General features: G+C 49.1%; 1 protein-coding gene across 4 annotated transcripts; it reads left to right on the plus strand.

The window, feature by feature from the left end:
- The first annotated feature begins 26 nt into the window (after positions 1 to 26).
- Positions 27 to 8,659, plus strand: FBXL12 (F-box and leucine rich repeat protein 12). 4 transcript variants are annotated; one of them, XM_023194228.3, is made up of 4 exons: positions 45 to 406; positions 518 to 590; positions 5,043 to 5,086; positions 7,214 to 8,659. In XM_023194228.3, the coding sequence occupies exon 4, from the start codon at positions 7,214 to 7,216 to the stop codon at positions 8,033 to 8,035; it is 822 nt and encodes a 273-aa protein (XP_023049996.1). In that variant the 5' UTR covers positions 45 to 406; positions 518 to 590; positions 5,043 to 5,086; the 3' UTR covers positions 8,036 to 8,659. The 4 variants fall into 4 exon arrangements, with proteins under 4 accessions (XP_023049997.1, XP_023049996.1, XP_023049998.1 ...); XM_023194230.3 differs by having other exon boundaries at positions 45 to 380; XM_023194229.2 differs by lacking the exon at positions 5,043 to 5,086 and having other exon boundaries at positions 27 to 380.
- Positions 8,660 to 23,173: the final 14,514 nt, after the last annotated feature.

Genomic DNA, 23,173 nt, shown 5'->3' on the forward strand with positions numbered 1-23,173 from the left:
CTAGCTCCGCCCCCGAGCTTCGCCTCACTCTAGCCCCGCCTTGCGGACTTGGTCTTAGTTCCCAGTCGCGGCCAAATCACGCCTCAGCCACGTCCCGCAAGACTCTCACTGCCTCAGTCACGCTTTCCAGTCTGGTTTCTGGTCCCCATTTGCGGCTGGTCCGGCCCTGGGATCCAATCACTGGCCAGCGAGAGGAAAGTCAGATTTCTCGACCGGCTACGGGAAGGTCGTGGCTGCCGCCCTGTCAGCCGCCTCGGCGCCCCCGGGGGGACCCCCTCAGGTCTCCTTAACCGGAAGCGGAAGTGCGTGTCGGCGAGATCATGGCGACTTTGGTCGAACTGCCGGACTCAGTCCTGCTCGAGATCTTCTCTTACCTCCCGGTACGGGACCGGATCCGCATCTCCAGGTGCGGCCCCGCCTCCGGGGGGGAAGGGCCGGGCGGAGGGCGCACCTGGCACCTGGAGATGCGATGTGGCCTGGGACTGGGGTCGTTCTAACCACGCGTCCCCTCCCCCAGGGTCTGTCACCGCTGGAAGAGGCTGGTAGACGACCGGTGGCTGTGGCGACATGTCGACCTGACGCTCTACACGGTACGCACGGCTGTCCAGGCGGGCCTGGGCTGAGGTCGCGGTGCCCGGACCCCAAAGACCACCTCTCCCACCCTGGGACAGTATGTCGGTACCCAGGCTGGGGATTTAGAGCCAGGTGGTCCTGGGCCTATCTCGGCATCATCGCCTACCTGCTCCTCTTCGACCTCAGGGCCTCAATTTCCCCATCCCTGCAATGGGGATAAAGGACAGTACCTGCCTCACGGGGCTATTGTGGGACTTCACTGAGATCATGCAGGGAAAGGGCTTAGAACAGTCTGACACATATTTATCATTCGATAAATGCTAATTTATGACTATGTTATCAAGTTTTTGTTTTGTTTTTGAGACGGGGGTCTTGCTCTGCTGCTCAGGCTGGAGTGCAGTGGTGTGATTGTAGCCTCGACCTCCCAAGCTCAAGCGATCCTCTCACCTCAGCCTCTTGAGTAGCTGGGACCACAGGCGCTCGCCACTACACCCGCTAATCTTTTATTTTTTGTAGAGACAGAGTCTCACTATGTTGGCCAGGCTGGTCTCGAACTCCTGGGCTCAAGTGATCCTCCCAACTTAGCCTCCCAAAGTGCTCAGATTACAGGCATGAGCCACTGCAACTGGCCCACCCAAAACATTTATAGATATATTTGTTACCCTTTTTGAGACTATTTTCATAGATAACTGCTATTATAAAGTGGATTTGCACCCTTCCTTTTACGTTACTTCATATGTGTGTGTCCATAAACGATTATAGTATTAGTAGTGTATTTCTAAACTTCAGGTAATGCTGTTCTACTATTTAGATAGTGTTCTACTTTTAGACTATTTTACTGTATATATCCATCTGTAACTCCGTTTAATACAGTATTGCTTTTGAGGTTCTGTTTTTAAGGACAGGCTTGCTATGTTGCTCAGGATGGTCTCGAACTCCTGGACTCAAGTTGTCCTCCAACCTCAAGTCTTTTGGAGTGCTGGGGTTACAGGTGTGAGCCACAGCGCCTGGCCTGATATTATGAAACTTAGAATATTCTTAGTTGTTGGTTTTGCGAGGAAAAGTTGATTCATCCATTGGTTTTGTGTGCATTTATGCTCTGCAGTTTATCTTTCTGTAATTTATTTTTTTGAGATGGATCTCACTCTGTCACCCAGGCTGGGGTGCAGTGGCTAAATGATAGCACACTGCAACCTCAACCTCTGGGGCTCAAGCGATCTTCCTGCCTCAGCCTCCTGAGAAGATTCGTTAGAACATGTTTCTTTCTCTCTTGGTTCATGATATGGTTTGGCTGTGTCCCCAACCAAATCTCAACTTCTCAATTTCTAAGCAGCAAAGCATTCAAGAGGTGACTTGGGTACTGTTAAAAGTATTCAGTTTTATAAGGGAAGCAGAGCTGAACAGTTCGGAAATTTGTAGCCTGACTATGTGATAGAAAAGAAAACCCCATTTTCTAGGGAGAAATTCAAGCCAGCTGTAGGAATTTACATAAGTAGCAAGGAGTCTAATGGACTACAGGGAAAATGTCTCCAGGCCATGTCAGAGACCTTCATGGCATCCCCTCCCATGTCAGGCCTGGAAGCCCAGGAGGGAAAAGTGGTTTCCTGGGCTGGGCCCAGGGTCCCCGTGCTGCGTGCACCTTGGGACTTGGTGCCCTGTGTCCTAGCCGCTCCAGCTGTGGCTGAAAGGGGCCAATGTATAACTCAGGCTGTGGCTTCAGAGGGTGGAAGCCCCAAGTCTTGGCAACTTCCACGTGATCTTGAGCCTGCTGGTGCTGGTGCACAGAAGCCAAGAACTGAGGTTCGGTGCCGTGCACGGTGGCTCACGCCTGTAATCCCAGCACTTTGGGATGCCAAGGCAGGCGGATCACTTGAGGTCAAGAGTTTGAGACCAGCCTGGCCAACATGGTGAAACTCCATCTCTACTAAACATACAACAAATGTGTGGTGGCACATGCTTGTAATCCCAGCTACTTGGGAGACTGAGGCAGGAGAATCGCTTGAACCCGGGAGGCAGAGGTTGCAGTGACTCGAGAGTATGCCATTACACTCCAGCCTGGGTGACAAGAGCAAAACTCCATCTCAAAAAAAAAAAAAAAAAAAAAAGAATTGAAGTTTGGGAAACTCCACCTAGATTTCAGAAGATGTATGAAAACGCCTGGATGTCCAGGCAAAAGTTTGATACAGGGGTGGGGCCCTCATGGAGAGCCTCTGCTAGGGCAGTGTGGAAGGGAAATGTGGGGTCAGAGCCCCCACACAGAGTCCCTACTGGGGCACTGCCTAGTGGAGCTGTGAGAAGAGGGCCACTGTCCTCCAGATTCCAGAATGGTAGATCCACCCACAGCTTGCATCATGCACCTGGAAAAGCTTCAGACACTCAACGCCAGCCTGTGAAAGCAGCTGGGAGGGAGGCTGTACCCTGTAAAGCCACAAGGGGCGGAGCTGCCCAAGACCATGGGAACTCACCTCTTGCATCAGTGTGACCTGGATGTGAGACCTGGAATCAAAGGAGATCATTTTGGAGCTTTAAAATTTGACTTTCCCACAGGATTTCAGACTTGCATGGGCCCTGTAACCCCTTTGTTTTGGCCAATTTCTCCCATTTGTAATGGCTGCATTTACGCAATATCTGTACCCCCATTGTATCTAGGAAGTAATTAGCTAGCTTTTGATTTTACAGGCTCATAGGTGGAAGGGGCTTGCCTTGTCTCAGATGAGACTTTGGATTGTGGACTTTTGGGTTAATGCTGAAATGAGTTAAGACTTTGGAAGACTGTTGGGAAAGCATGATTGGTTGTGAAATGTGAGGATATGAGACTTGGTGGGGGGGCAGGGTGGAATGATATGGTTTGGCTGTGTCCCCACCCAAATCTCAACTTGAATTGTATTTCCCAGAATTCCCATATGTTGTGAGAGGGACCCAGGGGGAGATAATTGAATCATGGGGGCTGGTCTTTCGCATGCTATTCTTGTGATAGTGAATAAGTCTCACGAGATCTGATGGATTTTTCAGGGGTTTTCACTTTTGCTTCTTTCTAATTTTCTTAATTTTTTTTTTTTTTGAAATGGAGTCTTGCTGTGTTGCCAGGCTGGAGTGCAGTGGCACGATCTTGGCTCACTGCAACCTTTGCCTCCTGGGTTCAAGCGATTCCCCTGCCTCAGCTTCCTGAGTAGCTGGGACTACAGGCGTATGCCACCACACCAAGCTAGTTTTTTGTATTTTTTAAATTATTTATTTTTCTTTGAGACAGAGTCTTGCTCTGTCACCAGGCTGGAGTGCGGTGGTGCAATCTCGGCTCACTGGAACCTCTGCCTCCCATGTTCAAGCAATTATCCTGCCTCAGCCTCTCAAGTAGCTGGGACTACAGGTGCGTGCCACCACACTTGGCTAATATTTTTTGTATTTTAGTAGAGACGGGGTTTCGTCATGTTGGCCAGGATGGTCCCAATCTCCTGACCTCGTGATCTGCCCGCATCGGCCTTCCAAAGTGCTGGGATTACAGGCATGAGCCACTGCACCTGGCCTTCTTTCTCATTTTCTCTTGCCACCGCCACGTAAGAAGTGCCTTTCGCCTCCCGCTGTGATTTTGAGGCCTGCCCAGCCATGTGGAACTGTAAGTCTAATTAAACCTCTTTTTCTTCCCAGTTTCAGGTATGTTTTTATCAGCAGCATGAAAATAGACTAATACAATTTGTATTACACGGGTTTACATATGCATGTATAAAAGGCAAATGCAAGCATGCTTTTTTAAGGATTGATAATAAGCTATTTTCTTTCAGTGAATGGAAGAGCTTTTTGGCTGGGTGTGGTGACTCACGCCTGTAATCCCAGCACTTTGGGAGGCTGAGGCAAACAGATCACTTGAGATCGGGTGTTTGAGACCAGCCTGACCTACATGGAGAAATCCCATCTCTACTAAAAATACAAAATTAAGGCCAGGTGTGGTGGCCATGCCTGTAATCCCAGCACTTTGGGAGGCCATGGTGGTCAGATCACGAGGTCAGGAGATCAAAACCATCCTGGCTAACATGGTGAAACCCCATCTCTACTAAAAATACAAAAGAAAGTGTAGCCGGGTGTGGTGGCACACGCCTGTAGTACCAGCTGCTCAGGAGGCTGAGGCAGGAGAATTGCTTGAACCTGGGAGGCGGAGGTTGCAGTGAGCTGAGATCACACCACTGCACTCTAGCCTGGGCAACAGAGAGAGACTCCGTCTCAAAAAAAAAAAAAAAAAAAAAAAAAAAATTAGCCAGGCATGGTGGCACATGCCTGTAATCCCAGCTACTCGGGAGGCTGAGGCCGGAGAATCGCTTGAACTCAGGAGGTTGTGGTGACCGAGATTGCACTACTGCACTCCAGCTTGGGCAACAAGAGCAAAACTCCGTCTCAAAAAAAAAGAGAAGAAAAGAAACACCTTTGTAAGCACACATGAAGAATATGTTATTAGACAATTTTCCTTTTTCCATTAGGCCCTATGATGTCAAGTAGAGAAATCCAGCAATAAAAGGCAGATGTAAGCATGCTAATTTTTTCTTTTTAAGATAAGATGTACTTATAATGAAATGCCCAGTGCTATCAATTATGTATGCTTTTTATTTTCTACTAAGTCTAACTTCCCAGGGTTGATTTTTGCAGCTTCCACTCTACCAGGCTGTGATTTTTTTTTTTTTTTTTTTTTTTTTTTTTGAGACGGAGTTTCGCTTTTGTTGCCCAGGCTGATACAATGGCACAATCTGGGCTCATCGCAACCTCTGCCTCCCAGGTTCAAGAGATTCTCCTGCCTCAGCCTCCCAAGTAGCTGGGATTACAGGTGCGCATCACCATACCTGGCTAATTTTGTATTTTTAGTAGAGATGGTGTTTCTCCATGTTGGTGAGGCTGGTCTTGAACTCCTGACCTTGGGTGATCCGCCTGCCTCAGCCTCACAAAGTTCTGGGATTACAGGCTTGAGCCACCGCTCCTGGCCATGATTTTTTTTTTTTTTTTTTTGAGACAGCGTCTCACCCTGTCACCCAGGCAGGAGTGCAGTGGCGTGATCTCAGTTCACTGCAGCTTCCACCTCCCAGAGCTGGTTCTCATGTCTTCGCCTCCTAAGTAACTGGGACTACAGGTCCCTGCCACCTTGCCCAACTATTATTTTTATTTTTATTTTTTTGTTTATGTTTTGAGGCAGAGTTTCACTCTTGTCACCTAGGCTGGAGTGCACTGGTGCAATCTCGGCTCACTACAACCTCTGCCTCCTGGGTTCAATCAATTCTCCTGCCTCAGCCTCCCAAGTGGCTGGGAATATAGACGCCCACCACCACGCCCAGCTAATTTTTGTATTTTTAGTAGAAACGGGGTTTCACCATTTTGGCCAGGCTGGTCTCAAACTCCTGACCTCAAGTGATCCACCCGCCTCAGCCTTCCAAAGTGCTGAGATTATAGGCGTGAGCCACCATGTCTGGCTTTTAAAAACTTTTAGTAGAGACAGAGTTTCGCCATGTTGCCCAGGCTGGTCTTGAACTCCTGAGCTTAGGCAATCCACTAACCTTGACCTCCCAAAGTGCTGGGATTACAGGTGTGAGCCACCGTGTCCAGCCTTTTCATTTGTTGTTTTGTTTTTTTAACACAGACCTAATTTACTCCGGGTAGTTTTCGCCTTTTAAAATTTTATTCTGTGTTGCTTATTTCTACTGGAGGTGATCATTAAGAAACAGGTAAAATGTCAATGAGTTGTTTTGCTCTCTTTCTTAGTCCAGAAAAATGGTAAGAATCTATTGCTAAAGATAGATTCTGTTAGTATCTTTTTCCCCCCAGCAGATTTATCCTTTTTTCTTTTTCTTTTTTTTGGGACGGAGTCTCACTCTGTCACTCAGTCTGGATTGCAGTGGCGCGATCTCAGCTCACTGCAACCTCTGTCTCCCGGGTTCAAGTGATTCTCTTGCCTCAGCCTCCTGAGAAGCTGGGATTACAGGCACTCACGTCCAAAAATTACCACGTCCAGCTAATTTTTGTATTTTTAGTAGAGACACGCTTTCACCATGTTGGCCAGGCTGATCTTAAACTCCTGACCTCAAATGATCTACCCACCTCTGCCTCCCAAAGTGCTTGGATTACAGGCATGAGCCAGCACGCCCGGCCCCCACCAGATTTATTCTAAGTGGCCGAGTGCAGTGGCTCATGACTGTAGACCCAGCACTTTGAGGGGCTGAGATGGGAGGATCGCTTGAATCCAGGAGTTGGAGACCAGCCCAGGCAATGTAGCAAAACCTCGTCTCTACTAAAAATCACAAAAATTAGCTGGGCATGTGTCAGAAGTCCCAGCCACTTGGGAAGCTGAAGTGGGAGAATCACTTGAGCCTAGGAGGTCCAGGCTGCAGTGAGCCATTATCTTACCACTGCACTCTAGCCTGGGTGACAGAGCAAGACCCTGTCTCAAAAAAAAAAAAAGATTTGTTCAAAGCCCTAGCAGGCAAGATGGTGCGCTCAAACCGTCTTGTTGAACCTGGGGAAGTTGAACCTGGGGAGGAGACTGGCTAGGGAAGGGCAGAAGCAGGGCACCAGAATCCCCCACCCTGGGGATGTGTGTCTCCAGCCCAGCAGGGGCCTTGGAACTCCATACCTCTCACTGTGTCACCCCAATCCCTGGCTCTTACAGATGCGACCTAAAGTCATGTGGCACCTCCTTCGAAGGTACATGGCATCCCGGCTCCATTCCCTGAGGATGGGTGGCTACCTGTTCTCTGGCTCCCAGGCCCCCCAGTTGTCCCCTGCTCTGTTGAGAGCCCTGGGCCAGAAATGCCCCAACCTGAAGCGCCTCTGCCTACACGTGGCCGACCTGAGCATGGTGCCCATCACCAGCCTGCCCAGCACCCTGAGGACCCTGGAGCTGCACAGCTGCGAGATCTCTATGGCTTGGCTCCACAAGCAGCAGGACCCCACCGTGCTGCCCCTGCTCGAATGCATCGTGCTGGACCGTGTCCCCGCCTTCCGCGACGAGCACCTGCAGGGCCTGACGCGCTTCCGGGCCTTGCGCTCGCTGGTGCTGGGTGGCACCTACCGTGTGACTGAGACAGGGCTGGATGCTGGCCTGCAGGAGCTCAGCTATCTGCAGAGGCTCGAGGTGCTGGGCTGCACCCTGTCTGCTGACAGCACCCTGCTGGCTATCAGCCGCCACCTCCGAGATGTGCGCAAGATCCGGCTGACCGTGAGAGGCCTCTCTGCCCCTGGCCTGGCTGTCCTGGAGGGAATGCCAGCCCTGGAGAGTCTGTGCCTGCAGGGTCCCCTCGTCACCCCGGAAATGCCCTCCCCCACTGAAATCCTCTCCTCCTGCCTCACTATGCCCAAGCTCAGAGTCCTTGAGCTGCAGGGGCTGGGCTGGGAGGGTCAGGAGGCAGAGAAGATCCTGTGTAAGGGGCTGCCCCACTGTATGGTCATCGTCAGGGCCTGCCCCAAAGAGTCTATGGACTGGTGGATGTAACTACTCCACCTGTCCCTGGGAGCCATCCTAGCTTTCATCGTTGAGCCCCAGACCCTCTGAGCAGCACCCTGAAGAGGGTAGATAATCAGACTTGAGGAAATTGAAAGCCCCAGGTTGAGAGAACAGAGGCCTAGGGACCTCCAGACCATTGGAATCACTATTTGCCAGCTGTGTGGCCTTGGTCATATCATCAGCCTCTGGGAAGCCTAGTTCCCACATCTGGAAATAAGGATGATGATCATAGCTACCTCATGGTTACATTGCAAAGCCTTACTCTAAAAGCTCACAGCCTCCAGAGGCTCTCGATGAAGAGTCACCTTCACGGTCGTCCTCAGGAACAGGACGGATGAAGAAGGGGTGAGGTTAAGACTTAGGGGCACCCAAGGGGCTGAGCCCCCTTATGAGTACCCAAGAAGGACTATCTATGCATGCACACCCACAAGCCTATATCCCATTTGTATACCTACACGCACGCAAAAGACCCAGAGAGATAGGCAATGCAGACACGCTATTCAATGATTGATATGCTCATAAAAGCTCTCAGTTCTATTTTCTGTATTTTGTATGCTGTATTTTCCAAGACATATTATTTTGCTATTAAAGAAAAAAATCATTTTTTTTCCCAAGAAGTATTCACTTTATTCATTCAACCAATGTTTCTTGAGCTTCTACTATTTTGCAGGCACTATTTTAGGTTCTGGGAAACTGGGCTACAACAATGAACAAAACTGACAAGACCCTGCCCTCATAGATCTCATAGAGGAAAAGACAGGACAACAAACAGGTAAACCAATCCATGTTTTAATCTTTTTGGGCAGGGACAGAGTCTCACTCTGTCACCCAGGCTGGAGTGCAATGGTGCGATCTCGGCTCACTGCACCCTCCACCTCCTGGGTTCAAGTGATTCTCCTGCCTCAGCCTCCTGAGTAGCTGGGATTATAGGCACCTGCCACTATGCCTAGATAATTTTTGTATTTTTAGTAGAGATGGGGTTTCACCATGTTGGTCAGGCTGATCTCAAACTCCTGACCTCATGATCTGCCTGCCTTGGCGTCCCAAAGTGCTGGCATTACAGGTGTGAGCCACTGTGCCTGGCCACCATGTTGTAATTTTGGAGACTCTGAGCCAATACACCAGGGTCATGTGATGGAACCACACTTGCATGATTAAGTGAGGGCAGGCCTCTGTGCTGAGATCTGAGAGGTGAAGAGAATGCAAAAGTCAGAAGAGCTAGGGGAAAAGAGGGAAGGCCAGCACTGCTGAGAATGAACTTGGCATTTTCCAGAAACAGAAAGAAGGTTGTGTGGCAGAATGAGCAGGGGGAAGAGCTGTCTAAAGTGAGGTCAGGGCCGGGCATGGTGGCTCACATGTAATCCCAGCACTTTGGGAGGCTGAGGTGGGTGGATCACTTGAGCCCAGGAGTTCAAGGCCAACCTGGGACATCTGAGGCAGGCGAATCACTTTGAGTTCAGGAATTGGAGACCAGCTTGGTGAAACACTATTTCTACAGAAAAAAGTAGCCAGGTGTGGTGGTGTGCATCTACCCAGCTACTCCCTGGTTTCCCAACTATTCAGGAGGCTGAGGTGGGAGGATTGCTTAAGCCTGGGACTCGGAGGTTGCAGTGAGCTGTGATCACCACTGCACTCCAGCCTGGGTGACAGAGTGAGACCCTGGTCTCAAAAAAAATAAATAAACAAAAGGCGATAATGGGAACAGGAGTGGGCAGGGCCTCAGGCAGCTCAGGCTTTAGGGGTTCAGTAAGTAACAACTCCTCTTCCTGCCTTTCGAGTCTGAACCACTTGAAAAATGCAGGTGTCAGATTGTAATCGTGAGCGCCCACCCCTGAGACGAGCGTTGCTGTGTGTGGCTAAGCCCCGGCTCTGTGGGTTCACTGCTGGCTTAGCAGGCCAGGATACCTCCTCTGGTACTTAGAGCCAGGTTGGAGAAGAGGGCTGAGCTGGGTACACTTGGTTTCTTATTCCAAACTCACCCATCAGAGAAGAGCCGGAGGTGTTCCTCCCATGCTCTTCCCACGCAAGAGTTGCAGTAGAAATTCCTTCTCTCTCTCTCTCTTTTTTTTTTTTTTAAATTGAGTCTCGCTCTGTCCGCCCAGGCTGGAGTACAGTGGCGCAATCTCATCTCACTGCAACCTCTGCCTCCTGAGATCAAGCGATTCTCCTGCCTCAGCCTTCTAAGTAGGTGGGATTACAGGCATGCGCTACTGTGCCCGACTAATTTTTGTACTTTTAGTAGAGTTGGAGTTTCACCATATTGGTCAGGCTGGTCTCAAACTCCTGACCTTGTGATCTGCCCGCCTCAGCATCCCAAAATGCTGGGATTACAGGTGTGAACCACCACACCCGACTTTTTTTTTTTTTTTTTTTGAGACGGAGTCTCGCTCTGTCGCCCAGGCTGGAGTGCGGTGGCCCGATCTCAGCTCACTGCAAGCTCCGCCTCCTGGGTTTACGCCATTCTCCTGCCTCAGCCTCCCGAGTAGCTGGGCCTACAGGCGCCCGCCACCTCGCCCGGCTAGTTTTTTGTATTTTTTTTAGTACAGACGGGGTTTCACTGTGTTCGCCAGGATGGTCTCGATCTCCTGACCTCGTGATCCGCCCGTCTCGGCCTCCCAAAGTGCTGGGATTACAGGCTTGAGCCACCGCGCCCGGCCTTTTTTTTTTTTTTTTAATAGAGATGGTGCCAGGCACGATGTGTCCCATGCCTGTAATCCCAGCACTTTGGGACACCAAGGTGGGAGGATCATCTGAGGTCAGGAGTTGGAGACCAGCCTGGCCAACATGGTGAAACCCTGTCTCTACCAAAACTACAAAGATTAACTGGACCTGGTGGCACATGCCTATAATCCCAGCTACTCAGGAGGCTGAGGCAGGAGAATCGCTTGAACCCTGGAGAGGGAGGTTGCAGAGAGCCGAGATCGTGCCGCTGCACTCCAGCCTGGGCAACAGAGCGAGACTGTTTCAAAAATAAATATATATATATATATATATATATAGAGAGAGAGAGAGAGAGAGAGAGAGAAAGGGAGACAGGGGTCTCCTTATGTTGCCGAGACTGATCTCGAACTCCTGGGCTCAAGCCATCCTACTTCAGCCTCCCAAGTAGCTGGGACCACAGGAATGTGCCATCACGGTGAGCCTGGCTAATTTTTATTTTTTGTAGAGATGAGGTCTCACTATGTTGCCCAGGCTGGTCTCTTAACTCCTAAGTGCAAATAATCCTCCTGCCTTGGCCTCCCAAAGTACTGGGATTACAGGCATGAGCAGCCTTACCTGAAATTCCTTCTCCATCTGGCCACACGAGGACTAGGGTGTGAGTGTGCCCCTGATGTGGCCGTAGTCAGGGTCTCATTGTCCAATGCTGTGACCAACCCCAGCAGCTCCAGCCCAGGACATCTGGGTGCTGGGTTGAACCAGGTGGAAACATAGAGATTGGTGAAGTCTCAGAGCCTGTGGGGGCAAGGAGGGAAATGAGGTCTGTTAGGCTTGCAGAGAGTGCCTGGAGAGCTGGGGTCAGTTTGAGAGAATATGAGGGTGACTCAACACCAGCCCTGTGCTGGACTCTGCAGGTGGTTCTGGAAGTGCATTGCCGGTGCCCCAACCTGGAACAACTCCATGGGAAAAAAGCTTCTTTTCTTTCTCCTCCCTGCCTTTCCAGTAGGAAGGGAGCAGCAGGCATTAATTTTAGTTTTTTGTTTGTGTTTTGGAGAAGCAAATCTCACTCTGTCACCCAAGCTGGAGTACAATGGTGCCGTCTCAGCTCACTGCATGCTCTGCCTCCCAGGTTTAAGTTTCAGCCTGCCTTAGCCTCCCGAGTAGCTGGGATTACAGGCACATGCCACTACACCCAGCTAATTTTAATATTTTTAGGAGATGGGGTTTCACCATGTTGGCCAGGCTGGTCTCAAACTCCTGGCCTCAAGTGATCTGCCTGCCTTAGCCTCCCAAAGTGCTGGGATTACAGGTGTGAGCCACCGCGACTGGCCAGCAGGCATTAATTTTGAAGCAGGTAAGTGTTTACAGGAAGTGCTAGCAGATGGGGGAGGAAGGTCCCAATCTGTAGCGGTTGCTGATTACTATCGTGTAAACACTGTCTGATCACAGCTGGTTTCAGGCTACCAACAGTTTAACAGCTGGCTCACAAAATAATTGAAGATGCAGCATTTGGCTCTCTTGGGCCACAGCATACCACTGGTTACAGGTGTCTTCTTCCTGGGCTTACCCTATGGAGAATTCATTCTGCCTTAGTGACCTCTTACATGGGCCTTGACCCGAGGGGTGATGGAGTGATGGGACATCAGACAGAGCTTCTCCCCTTTCGGGACCCCCCTGCCCCTGATCATTGCTTTCTCCCAGATAAGGGGCTGGGGGCTTCAGGGCTGCCCTCCACTGAAGGCAAAGCATAATCACAATAGCTGACATTTATTATTATTTTATTTTTATTTATTTATTTTGAGACACGGTCTTACTCCATCACCCAAGCTGGAGTTCAGTGGTGTGACTGTAGCTCACTGCAGCCTCAAATTCTGGGTTCAAGCAGTCCTCCCACCTCATCCTCCCCAGTAGCTGGGAATACAGGCATGTACCACCACACCTGGCTAATTTTTAAAAATAATAATAGGCCAGGTGCGGTGGCTCACGCCTGTAATCCCAGCACTTTGGGAGGCTGAGGCAGGCGAATCATGAGGTCAGGAGATCGAGACCATCTTGGCTAACATGGTGAAACCCAGTCTCTACTAAAAATACAAAAAATTAGCTGGGCATGGTGGTGGGCGCCTGTAGTCCCAGCTACTCTGGAGGCTGAGGCAGGAGAATGGCATGAACCTGGGAGGTGGAGCTTGCAGTGAGCAGAGATCGTGCCACTGCACTCCAGCCTGGGTGACAGAGCAAGACTCCGTCTCAAAAATAATAATAATAATAATAATAATTTTTTTTTTTTTTTTTGTAGAGACGTGGTCTCACCATATTGCCCAGGTTGGTCTCAAACTCCTTGGCTTAAGCGATCCTCCTGCCTCAGCCTCCCAAAGTGGTGAGATTACAGGCGTGAGCCACCACACCCAGCCTACTGAGTGCTTCTTATGTGGCAGGCAGTGTGCTCAGTCCTTCATGCATGGACTTCTGTCAGCAGCCCACTGAGCGAGGTAGAGATGAAGACACTGAGGCACAGAGAAGTTAAGTTGCCCAAAGCAACATAGCTGGTAAAGTAGAACCTGAGTAATCTTACTCCACAATCTTGCCCAGGATACAAAGCTGCCATGCCGCCATGCAACAGTATCTGAAAGGGAGGCCCAATAACTGGGCCCCATCAGGGGCTGTGAAGGCAGTCATGACTCCATCTTGGATGCCCACTGCCATCTGGACTTCCAGTTAACACAACTCCTGAGAACAACTCCAACATTTCTACGTTGTTGTTGTTTTTTTATTTTTTATTTTTAAGACGGAGTTTTTGTTCTTGTTGCCCAGGTTGGAGTGCAATGGTGCAGTCTCGGCTCACTGCAACCTCTGCCCCCAAGGTTCAAGAGATTCCTGCCACAGCCTCCTGAGTAGCTGGGATTACAGGTGCCCCGCCACCACACCCAGCTAATGTTTTGTGTTTAATAGAAATGGGATTTCACCACGTTGGTCAGGCTGGTCTTGAACTCCTGATCTCAGGTGATCCATCCACCTTGGCCTCCCAAAGTGCTGGGATTACAAGCATGAGCCACCGCGCCTCGCCTACATTTTTTTTTTTTTTTTTTGAGACAGAGTCTTGTTCTGTCCCTCATGAAGGGGTGGCCTGCCCCTCCACACCTGTGGGTGCTTCTCGCTAGGTGGAAACGAGAGACTTGAGAAAAGAAATAAAGACACAGAGACAAAGTATAGAGAAAGAAAAGCGGGGCCCCAGGGGACCAGTGCTGTGCTTTCAGAGGACCCACACTGGCCCTGGTCTCTGAGTTCCCTCAGTATTTATTGCCTAAAAGATAAGGGAGTAAATAAGCAGTAAGGCATACAGGTACACGGAGCTGTTGCATTTTCCCAGGACAGGGCAGGAGACAGATGTTTTTCTTTTACTGAGATGTAAAGGAATGGTACTGACCTTCAACCACAAGCAGGCTTTAAACATTTGCCTAACAAATCACATTCCTTACCTCCCAAAATCCTTTCAACTTTAATTAGCACAGCAATGTTTCTAGCAAGGACAAGATTAGGGGTAGAGTCACAGATTAACAGCATCTCAAATATAGAGCCGAATGGAGTCTCTTAAACTTACTTCTATCTATAATAACACAGTAACAGGCTAACCTATCCTTTCCCTACACCTCAGGCTGGAGTGCACTGGCCCGATTGCGACTCACTGCAACCTCCCTCACGGGCTCAAGCAGTCCTCCCACCTCAGCCTCCCAAGTAACTGAGACTACAGCTGCACACCACCATGCCTGGCTTTTTTTTTTTTTTTTTTTTTTTTGGTAGACATAGAGTTTTGCCATGTTGCCCAGGCTTGTCTTGAACTCTTGGGCTCAAGCCATCTGCCCACCTTGGCCTCCCAAAGTGCTGGGATTACAGTCATGAGCCACTGTATCCAGCCAGGATTTCTACTTTATTTACTGTTCCTTGTGTAAGAATATGTACTCACCATAGCTCCTGCCCTTGGACCAAAGCGACCTTGATGTTATCGAACAAATTATAGGCTATGACACGTAACACATTCTTGCCTGTCTGGAGGGTTAACTTGGCCTACACATTCTTTTAAAAAAAAAAAAAAATTTTTTTTTTTTTTAGAGACAGGGCTTTGGTGCCCAGGCCAGCGTGCATCATGGCTTATTTCAGCCTAGACCTCCAAGGCTCAAGTGTTCCTTACCCCTTCAGCCTCACAAGTACCTGGGACTGTAGGCACATGCCACCATGCTAATTTTTCTTTTTTTGTAGAGATGGGGTCTCACCATGTTGCCCAGGCTGGTCCCAAACTTTTGGGCTCAAGCGATCTGCCTGCCTCAGCCTCCCAAAGTGCTGGGATTACGGGCGTGAGCTACCCACCATGCCCACGCCCTACAGCTTCACTGAGGTATAATTAACATGTAATAAATTGCACATATGGCCGAGCGCAGTGGCTCATGCCTATAATCCCAGCATTTTGGGAGGCAGAGGCGGGAAGATCACCTGAGGTCGGGAGTTCGAGACCAGCCTGACCAATATGGAGAAACCCCATCTCTACTAAAAATACAAAATTAGCCAGCAGTGGTGGCACATGCCTCTAATCCCAGTTACTCGGGAGGCTGAGGCAGGAGAATCGCTTGAACCCAGGAGGCAGAGGTTGCTGTGAGCCGAGATCGTGCCATTGCACTGCAGCCTGGGCAACAATAGTAAACTCCATTTCGAAAAATAAATACATAAATAAAAATTGCACATATTTGAAGCACATAATTTGATGAACTTTGACGTGTGGGCACTCATGAAACCATCACCCCTAAGAGTTTCCTGTGCCCTTTGGCATCTCTCTCTCCCTAAGCAACCGGAGATCTGCTTTCTGTCGCTACAGATTATTTTTACTTTTCCTTGGATTTTTTTTTTTTTTTTGAAACAGAGTCTCCCTCTAACACCCAGGCTGGAGTGCGGTGGCACGATCTCAGCTCACTGCAAGCTCTGCCTCCCGGGTTCACACCATTCTCCTGCCTCAGCCTTCTGAGTAGCTGGGACTACAGGCGCCCGCCACCATGCCTGGCTAATTTTTTTATATGTTTTTAGTACAGACTGGGTTTCACTATGTTAGCCAGGATGGTCTCGATATCCTGATCTTGTGATCCACCCGCGTCAGCCTCCCAGAGTTCTGGGATCACAGGCATGAGCCCCTATGCCCCGCCTTCATTGGATTTTATGTAAATAGAATCACATAGTGTATACTTTCTGTGGTGAGGAAGAGGTCTTGTCTTTTTTGTTTGTTTTTGTTTTGTTTGTTTGTTTGTTTTTGTGTTTTTGAGATGGAGTTTCGCTCTTGTTCCCCAGGCTGGAGTGTAATAACATGATCGTGGCTCACCTCAACCCCTGCCTCCCGGGTTGAAGCGATTCTCCTGCCTCAGCCTCCTGAGTAGCTGGGATTACAGGCATGCACCACCACGCCTGGCTAATTTTGTATTTTTAGTAGAGATGAGGTTTCTCCATGTTGGTCAGGCTGGTCTCTAACTCCTGACCTCAGGTGGTCCACCTGCCTCGGCCTCCCAAAGTGCTGGGATTATAGGCGTGAGCCACCACTCCCAGCAACGAGGGCTTGTCTTCTACTCAGCATCATGATTTTGTGGTTCATCCAGGTTGTTTTAGGAACCAACTGTTGTTCCTTTTATCTCTGAGTAGTAGTAGTATTTTGTTGTATGAATCTAGGACAATATGTTCATCCACCTATTGATGGACATTTGTGTTTAGACATGAAATTTTCATTAAAAATTACCTTCTGATGTCAAAAAGAATGCATATTGGCCAGCCATAGTGGCTGACATATGTAATAACCTGCCTCCCAGATTCAAGTGATTCTCTTTTTTTTTTTTTTTTTTGAGACGGAGTCTCGCTCTGTCGCCCGGGCTGGAGTGCAGTGGCCAGATCTCAGCTCACTGCAAGCTCCGCCTCCCAGGTTTACGCCATTCTCCTGCCTCAGCCTCCCGAGTAGCTGGGACTACAGGTGCCCGCCACCTCGCCCGGCTAGCTTTTTGTATTTTTTAGTAGAGACGGGGTTTCACCGTGTTAGCCAGGATGGTCTTGAACTCCTGACTTCGTGATCCGCCCGTCTCGGCCTCCCAAAGTGCTGGGATTACAGGCTTGAGCCACCGTGCCCGGCCTCAAGTGATTCTCTTGTCTCAGCCTCCTGAGTAGTTGGGATTACAGCCCGCCATCACACCCGGTTCAGATTTTTGTGGTTTTAGTGGAGATGGGGTTTCGCCATGTTTGCCAGGCTAGTCTCAAACTCCTGACCTCAAGTGATCCGCTGGCCTCGGCTTCCCAAAGTGCTGGGATTACAGGTGTGAGCCACTGTGCCCAGTCTCAGACATAAAATTCTAAGGCCCTTCCAAGCCATCTGAATGAACTTCTTCCTCAGCTAGGGCTCTTAAAATTTAACCTGAGAGGCCAGGCACGGTGGCTCATGCCTGTAATCGCAGCACTTTGGGAGGCTGAGGCGAGTGGATCACGAGGTCAGGAGATCGAGACCATCCTGGCCAACACAGTGAAACCCCAACTCTACTAAAAATACAAAAAATTAGCCGGGCATGGTGGCAGGCGCCTGTAGTCCCAGCTACTTGGGAGGCTGACGCAGGAGAATGGCATGAACCCGGGAAGTGGAGCTTGAAGTGAGCCAAGATAGCGCCACTGCACTCCAGCCTGGGCGACAGAGCGAGACTCTGTCTCTAATTAAAAAAAAAAAAGGCCCAGAGGCTGGGCGCGGTAACTCATGCCTGTAATCCCAGAACTTTGGGAGGCTGAGGCGGGCAGATCACCTGAGATCGGCAGTTCAAGACCAGCCTGACCAACATGGAGAAACCCCTTCTCTACTAAAAATACAAAATTAGCTGGGCATGGTGGCACATGCCTGTAATCCCAGCTACTCGGGAGGCTGAGACAGAAGAGTCGCTTGAACCTGGGAGGCAGAGGTTGCGGTGAGCCAAGATCTCCAGCCTGGGCAACAAGAGTGAAACTCTGTCCGAAAAAAAAAAAAAGTTAACCTGAGAGACTGTTTCAGGCCATAGTGGGAAGTGGGGGCGAACATGTCTCATCATACCTCTCTGGGATTAACATCAACACAGACTTTAAGTCTGATAAGAAACATTTTACAACGTATTTTCTTTTTTTTTTTTTTTTTTTTTTTTTTTGAGGCGGAGTCTCGCTCTGTCGCCCGGACTGGAGTGCAGTGGCCGGATCTCAGCTCACTGCAAGCTCTGCCTCCCGGGTTTACGCCATTCTCCTGCCTCAGCCTCCGGAGTAGCTGGGACTACAGGCGCCCGCCACCTCGCCCGGCTAGTTTTTGTATTTTTAGTAGAGACGGGGTTTCACCGTGTTAGCCAGGATGGTCTCGATCTCCTGACCTTGTGATCCGCCCGTCTCGGCCTCCCAAAGTGCTGGGATTACAGGCTTGAGCCACCGCGCCCGGCCGACTACAACGTATTTTCTCGGAAGCGTGCTAGCTAAAAGCTTCATCTGCATAGTAAAATTTTGGTCTCCCCTACCTCCTATCATCACAACCGAGACATTCCTTTCTTTTTTCTTTTTTCTTTTTTTGAGAAGGAATCTCGCTGTGTCGCCCAGGCTGGAGTGCAGTGGCGCCATCTCGGCTCACTACAAGCTCCGCCTCCCGGGTTCATGCCATTCTCCTGCCTCAGTCTCCCATGTAGCTGGGGACTACAGGCGCCCGCCACCACACCCGGCTAATTTTTGTATTTTTAGTAGAGACAAGGTTTCACTGTGTTAGCCAGGATGGTCTTGATCTCCTGACCTCATGATGTGCCTGCCTCGGCCTCCCAAAGTGCTGGGATTACAGACATGAGCCACCGTGCCCGCCCAGCCTTTTTTTTTTTTTCGAGACAGGATCTTGCTCTGTTGTTCAGGCGACTGGGACTACAGGCAGCCGCCACCACGTCCAGCTAATTTTTGTATTTTTGGTAGAGGCGAGGTTTCAACATGTTGGCCAGGATGGTCTCGATCTCTTGACCTCGTGATCTGCCCACCTCGGCCTTCCAAAGTGTTGGGATTACAGACATGAGCCACCACTCCCGGCCCTTTTTTTTTTTTTTAGATGGAGTATTGCTGTGTCACCCAAGCTGGAGTGCAGTGTCATGATCTCAGCTCACTGCAACCTCTGCCTCCCAGGTTCAAGCGATTCTTCTGCCTCAGCCGCCTGAGTAGCTGGGACTACAGGCGGGTGCCACCACGTCTGCCTAATTTTTGTATTTTTATTAGAGACAGGAGTTCACCATGTTGGCCAGGCTGGTCTCACACTCCTGACTTCAGGTTATCCGCCTGCCTCGGCCTCCCAAAATGCTGGGATTACAGGCATAAGCCACCATGCCTGGCCCCAGACATTCCTTTCCATTGATCCCAGGTATTTAGACAAACTCAATCAATTGTCAATTAGAAAATGTTTAAATTACAGGCGTGGTGACTCACGCCTGTAATTCCAGCACTTTGGGAGGCTGAAGCAGGCAGATCACCTGAGGTCGGGAGTTTGAGACCAGCCTGACCAACATGGAGAAACCCCATCTCTACTAAAAACACAAAATTAGCCGGGCGTGGTGGCGCATGCCTGTAATCCCAGCTACTCCAGAGGCTGAGGCAGGAGAATGGCTTGAATCCGGGAGGGTGGAGGTTGCCGTGAACCGAGATCGGGCCATTGCACTCTAGCCTGGGCAACAAGAGCGAAACTCCATCTCAAAAAAAAAAAAAAGGAAAGAAAAGTTTAAATTTACCTATAGCGTGGAAGCTTCCCGCTTTGAGTTGTCCTGCTTTTCTGGACCAAGCCAATGCATTTATTAAATGTATTTGATTGATGTCTCCTGTCTCCCTAAAATGTATAAAACCAAGCTGCACCCTAACCACCCTTGTCACATGTTCTCAGGACATCCTGAGGGCTGTGTCGTAGGCCATGGTCACTCATATTTGGCTCAAAATCAATCTCTTCAAATGTTTTACAGAGTTCGACTCTTCGTCGACCATTGCCTTTGCAAAAATATCAGGACAATCGAGATGGCTCACCTCTCTGGGATTAACATCAACACGCCTGTAATTCCAACATTTTGTGAGGCTGAATGAACTCTAGAATAGGCAGGTCACTTGAGTCTGGGGAGGTTGAAGCTGCAGTGAACCATGATTGCACCTCTGCACTCTAGCCTGGGTAACAGTGAGACCCTGTCTCAAAAATATATGTATCGGCCGGGCGCAGTGGCTCAAGCCTGTAATCCCAGCACTTTGGGAGGCCGAGACGGGCGGATCACGAGGTCAGGAGATCGAGACCATCCTGGCTAACACGGTGAAACCCCGTCTCTACTAAAAAATACAAAAAACTAGCCAGGCGAGGTGGCGGGCGCCTGTAGTCCCAGCTCCTCGGGAGGCTGAGGCAGGAGAATGGTGTGAACCTGGGAGGCGGAGCTTGCAGTGAGCTGAGATCGCGACACTTGCACTCCAGCCTGGGCAGAGCAAGACTCTGTCTCAAAAAAAAAAAAAAAAAAAAAGAATAGGCGTGGTGGCAGGCGCATGTAGTCCCAACTACTTGGGAGGCTGATGCAGGAGAATCGCTTGAACCTGGGAGGTCGGGGTTGCAGTGAGCCGATACCGCGCCACTGCACTCCAGCCTGGGTGATAGAGCCAGACTCTGTCTCAAAAAAAAAAAAAAAAAAAAAAGGCATTCAGGCCGTGCCTGGTGCCTCATGCCTGTAATCCCAGCACTTTGGGAGGCCGAGATGGGCAGATCACATGAGGTCAGGAGTTTGAGACCAGCCTGGCCAACATGGTGAAACTCCATCTCTATTAAAAATAAAAAATTAGCCAGGTGTGGTGGCACGCTCCTGTAATCCCAGCTACTCGGGAGGCTGAAGCAGGAGAATCACTTGAACCCGGAGGTAGAGGTTGCAGTGAGCCGAGATCGTGCCACCGCACTCCAGCCCGGGCGACAGAGCCAGACTCCGTCTCAAAAAAAAAAAAAAAAAAGAAAAAGAAAAAGAAAAAGAAAGAAAGAAAAGAAAAAAGAAAGACATTCAATTAAGCTTCTTCCTTTTCCCACAGACTCTAGACTTTAACATCTTCAGTAGGAATCAACGTGGACATTCAGAACAGTCCCTCCTTAAACACAAAGACATTTCCTACCTCATACCTCATAATCACGTGATAGAAGGGTTGAGAATGTCTCCACAGCCAATCCCATACAGGGGTGTTCAAGAATACAGTTATGGGTTGTTAGTTTTTGTTTCTGGTTGGGCCAGTAAAGCCCCTTCCTCATCCCTCTTTTCCACTTATCACTAGAGACAGAAACTAAAAACCATGGCTTCAGGCTGCTACAAGACTAAAACAAAACAAAACAGGACAACAACAACAAAATCAGGCGACTTGGACAAGCTTGCTAGTAAATCCATTAATGAAAGTCCCACCCTCATGATCTAATCACCTCCCTAATGCCTCACATCCTCATATCATCACCTCCAGGGTTAAGATGTACGCATTTGGCTTTGTGGGGTGGTGGCGTGTGGGGAGGACACACACAACATACAACATTCTGACCATAGTAAGGTAGGACACTGGGCAGGACTTGCTTCAGTTCCTGGTCCCTACAGGATAAAGTGAAGAAACCACCTGGAACCAGCAGATGGCACCAAAAGCCATCTCTAGTTGCTCTCCTTACTCATTAGGTATAGCCATGACAGTTTATAAGTACCATGGCAACAACATTAAAGTTACCATTCACTTCCAGAACAATGACCTGGAAGTTACAGCCTCCTTTCTAGAAAGTTCTGCATGGCATACCCCTTAGTTTGCATGTAATTAAAAGTGAGTATAAATATAGCTAGCCAACAGCACAAAATGCTGATTCTAGGCACACTGCCTAGGTTTTGGCTGTACTCTGGAAAAAGCAACTCTGAGTCAATGGAAGATCCTTGTATAACACCACCAGTTGAATTCTTTCCTGGGTGAATCCCCAATCATGGCACTTACCTGCATCAATAGCACACTTCTATCTCCTTAGGCACCTGCTTCTAAGCTAAAACTGCCTGCTTGCCAAAAAGATAGAAGAATTTTTATTTTTCATTTGGATAAAGGCAATTAGCTAACACAAATGGCCACCCCAATTACCAGAAAAACTTAGGATGAACTTCAGCAACATCGTTAACACAGTCATTGCAGTCATTGTGTTATTAATTCTTTTTTTTTTTTTTTTTCAGACAGAGTCTTGCTCTGTACCCCAGGCTGGAGTGCAATGGCCCGATCTCGGCTCACTGCAAGCTCCGCCTCCCAGGTTCAGGCCATTCTGCTGCCTAAGCCTCCCGAGTAGCTGGGACTACAGGCTCCCGCCACCACGCCAGGCTAATTTTTTGTATTTTCAGTAGAGATGGGGTTTCACCGTGTCAGCAAGGATGGTCTCAATCTCCTGACCTCGTGATCCGCCCACCTCGGGCTCCCAAAGTGCTGGGATTACAGGCGTGAGCCACCGCGCCCCGCCCTATTTCTTAATGTCTGTAGGGTAAGTGCCAACAGCTCTTCAGGAGTGTTTTGGGTTTTACTGGCCTTTTGCACTTCCACATACATACATTTTATTATAAGTAGATCAGGTTCTTCATCAAAACATGTTATTTTGACAGAAAACTTGTTAACTTTCTATATTAAGTAAGGAGAATTCAAGTCTTTATATTGAACCTTCTAATCCATCAACAAGGAATATCTATCCATTGATCTATGTTATCTTTGACCTCTTTCAATAGTATTTTACATATTTCTCCGAAGAGATATTGCATACTTTTTTGTTGTATTTATTTCTAGTTATTTTATTGCTGTTAAAAGAGACAAGGAGGCCGGGTGCGGTGGCTCACGCCTGTAATCCCAGCACTTTGGGATGCCGAGGCTGGCGGATTGCCTGAGGTTAGGAGTTCGAGATCGGCCTGGCCAACGTGGCGAAGCCCCATCTCTACTAAAAACATAAAAAAATTAGCTGGGCGTGGTGGCACGCGCCTGTAATCCCAGCTACTCAGGGCCTGAGGCAGGAGAATCCCTTGAACCAGGGAGGTGGAGGTTGCAGCAAGCCAAGATCAAGCCACTGCATTCCAGCCTGGGTGACAGACTGAGACTGTCTAAGCAAAAAAAAAAAAAAAAAAAAAAAAAAAAAAAAAAAAAAGAGAGAGAGAAGGCAATTATCTTTGCATATTGAGTTTTTAGCCACTATTATTGCTAACCCGCACATTATGTGTACCAATTTAGATTCTTTTGGATCTCCCACTTAGACAATTATGTTGTATGTAAATAATTGCAGAAAAGAAATGTAGATAATGTTTCTTCCTTTTTTTTTTTTTTTTTTTTTTTGAGACGGGGCCTCACTCTGTCCCCCCCGCTGGAGTGCAATGGCGCCATCTCAGCTCACTACAACCTCTGCCTCTGGGCTCAAGCGATCTTCCTGTGTCAGTCTCCAAA

Source organism: Piliocolobus tephrosceles, chromosome 21 (assembly GCF_002776525.5).
Source record: "Piliocolobus tephrosceles isolate RC106 chromosome 21, ASM277652v3, whole genome shotgun sequence".
Taxonomy (NCBI): Eukaryota; Metazoa; Chordata; class Mammalia; order Primates; family Cercopithecidae; genus Piliocolobus; species Piliocolobus tephrosceles.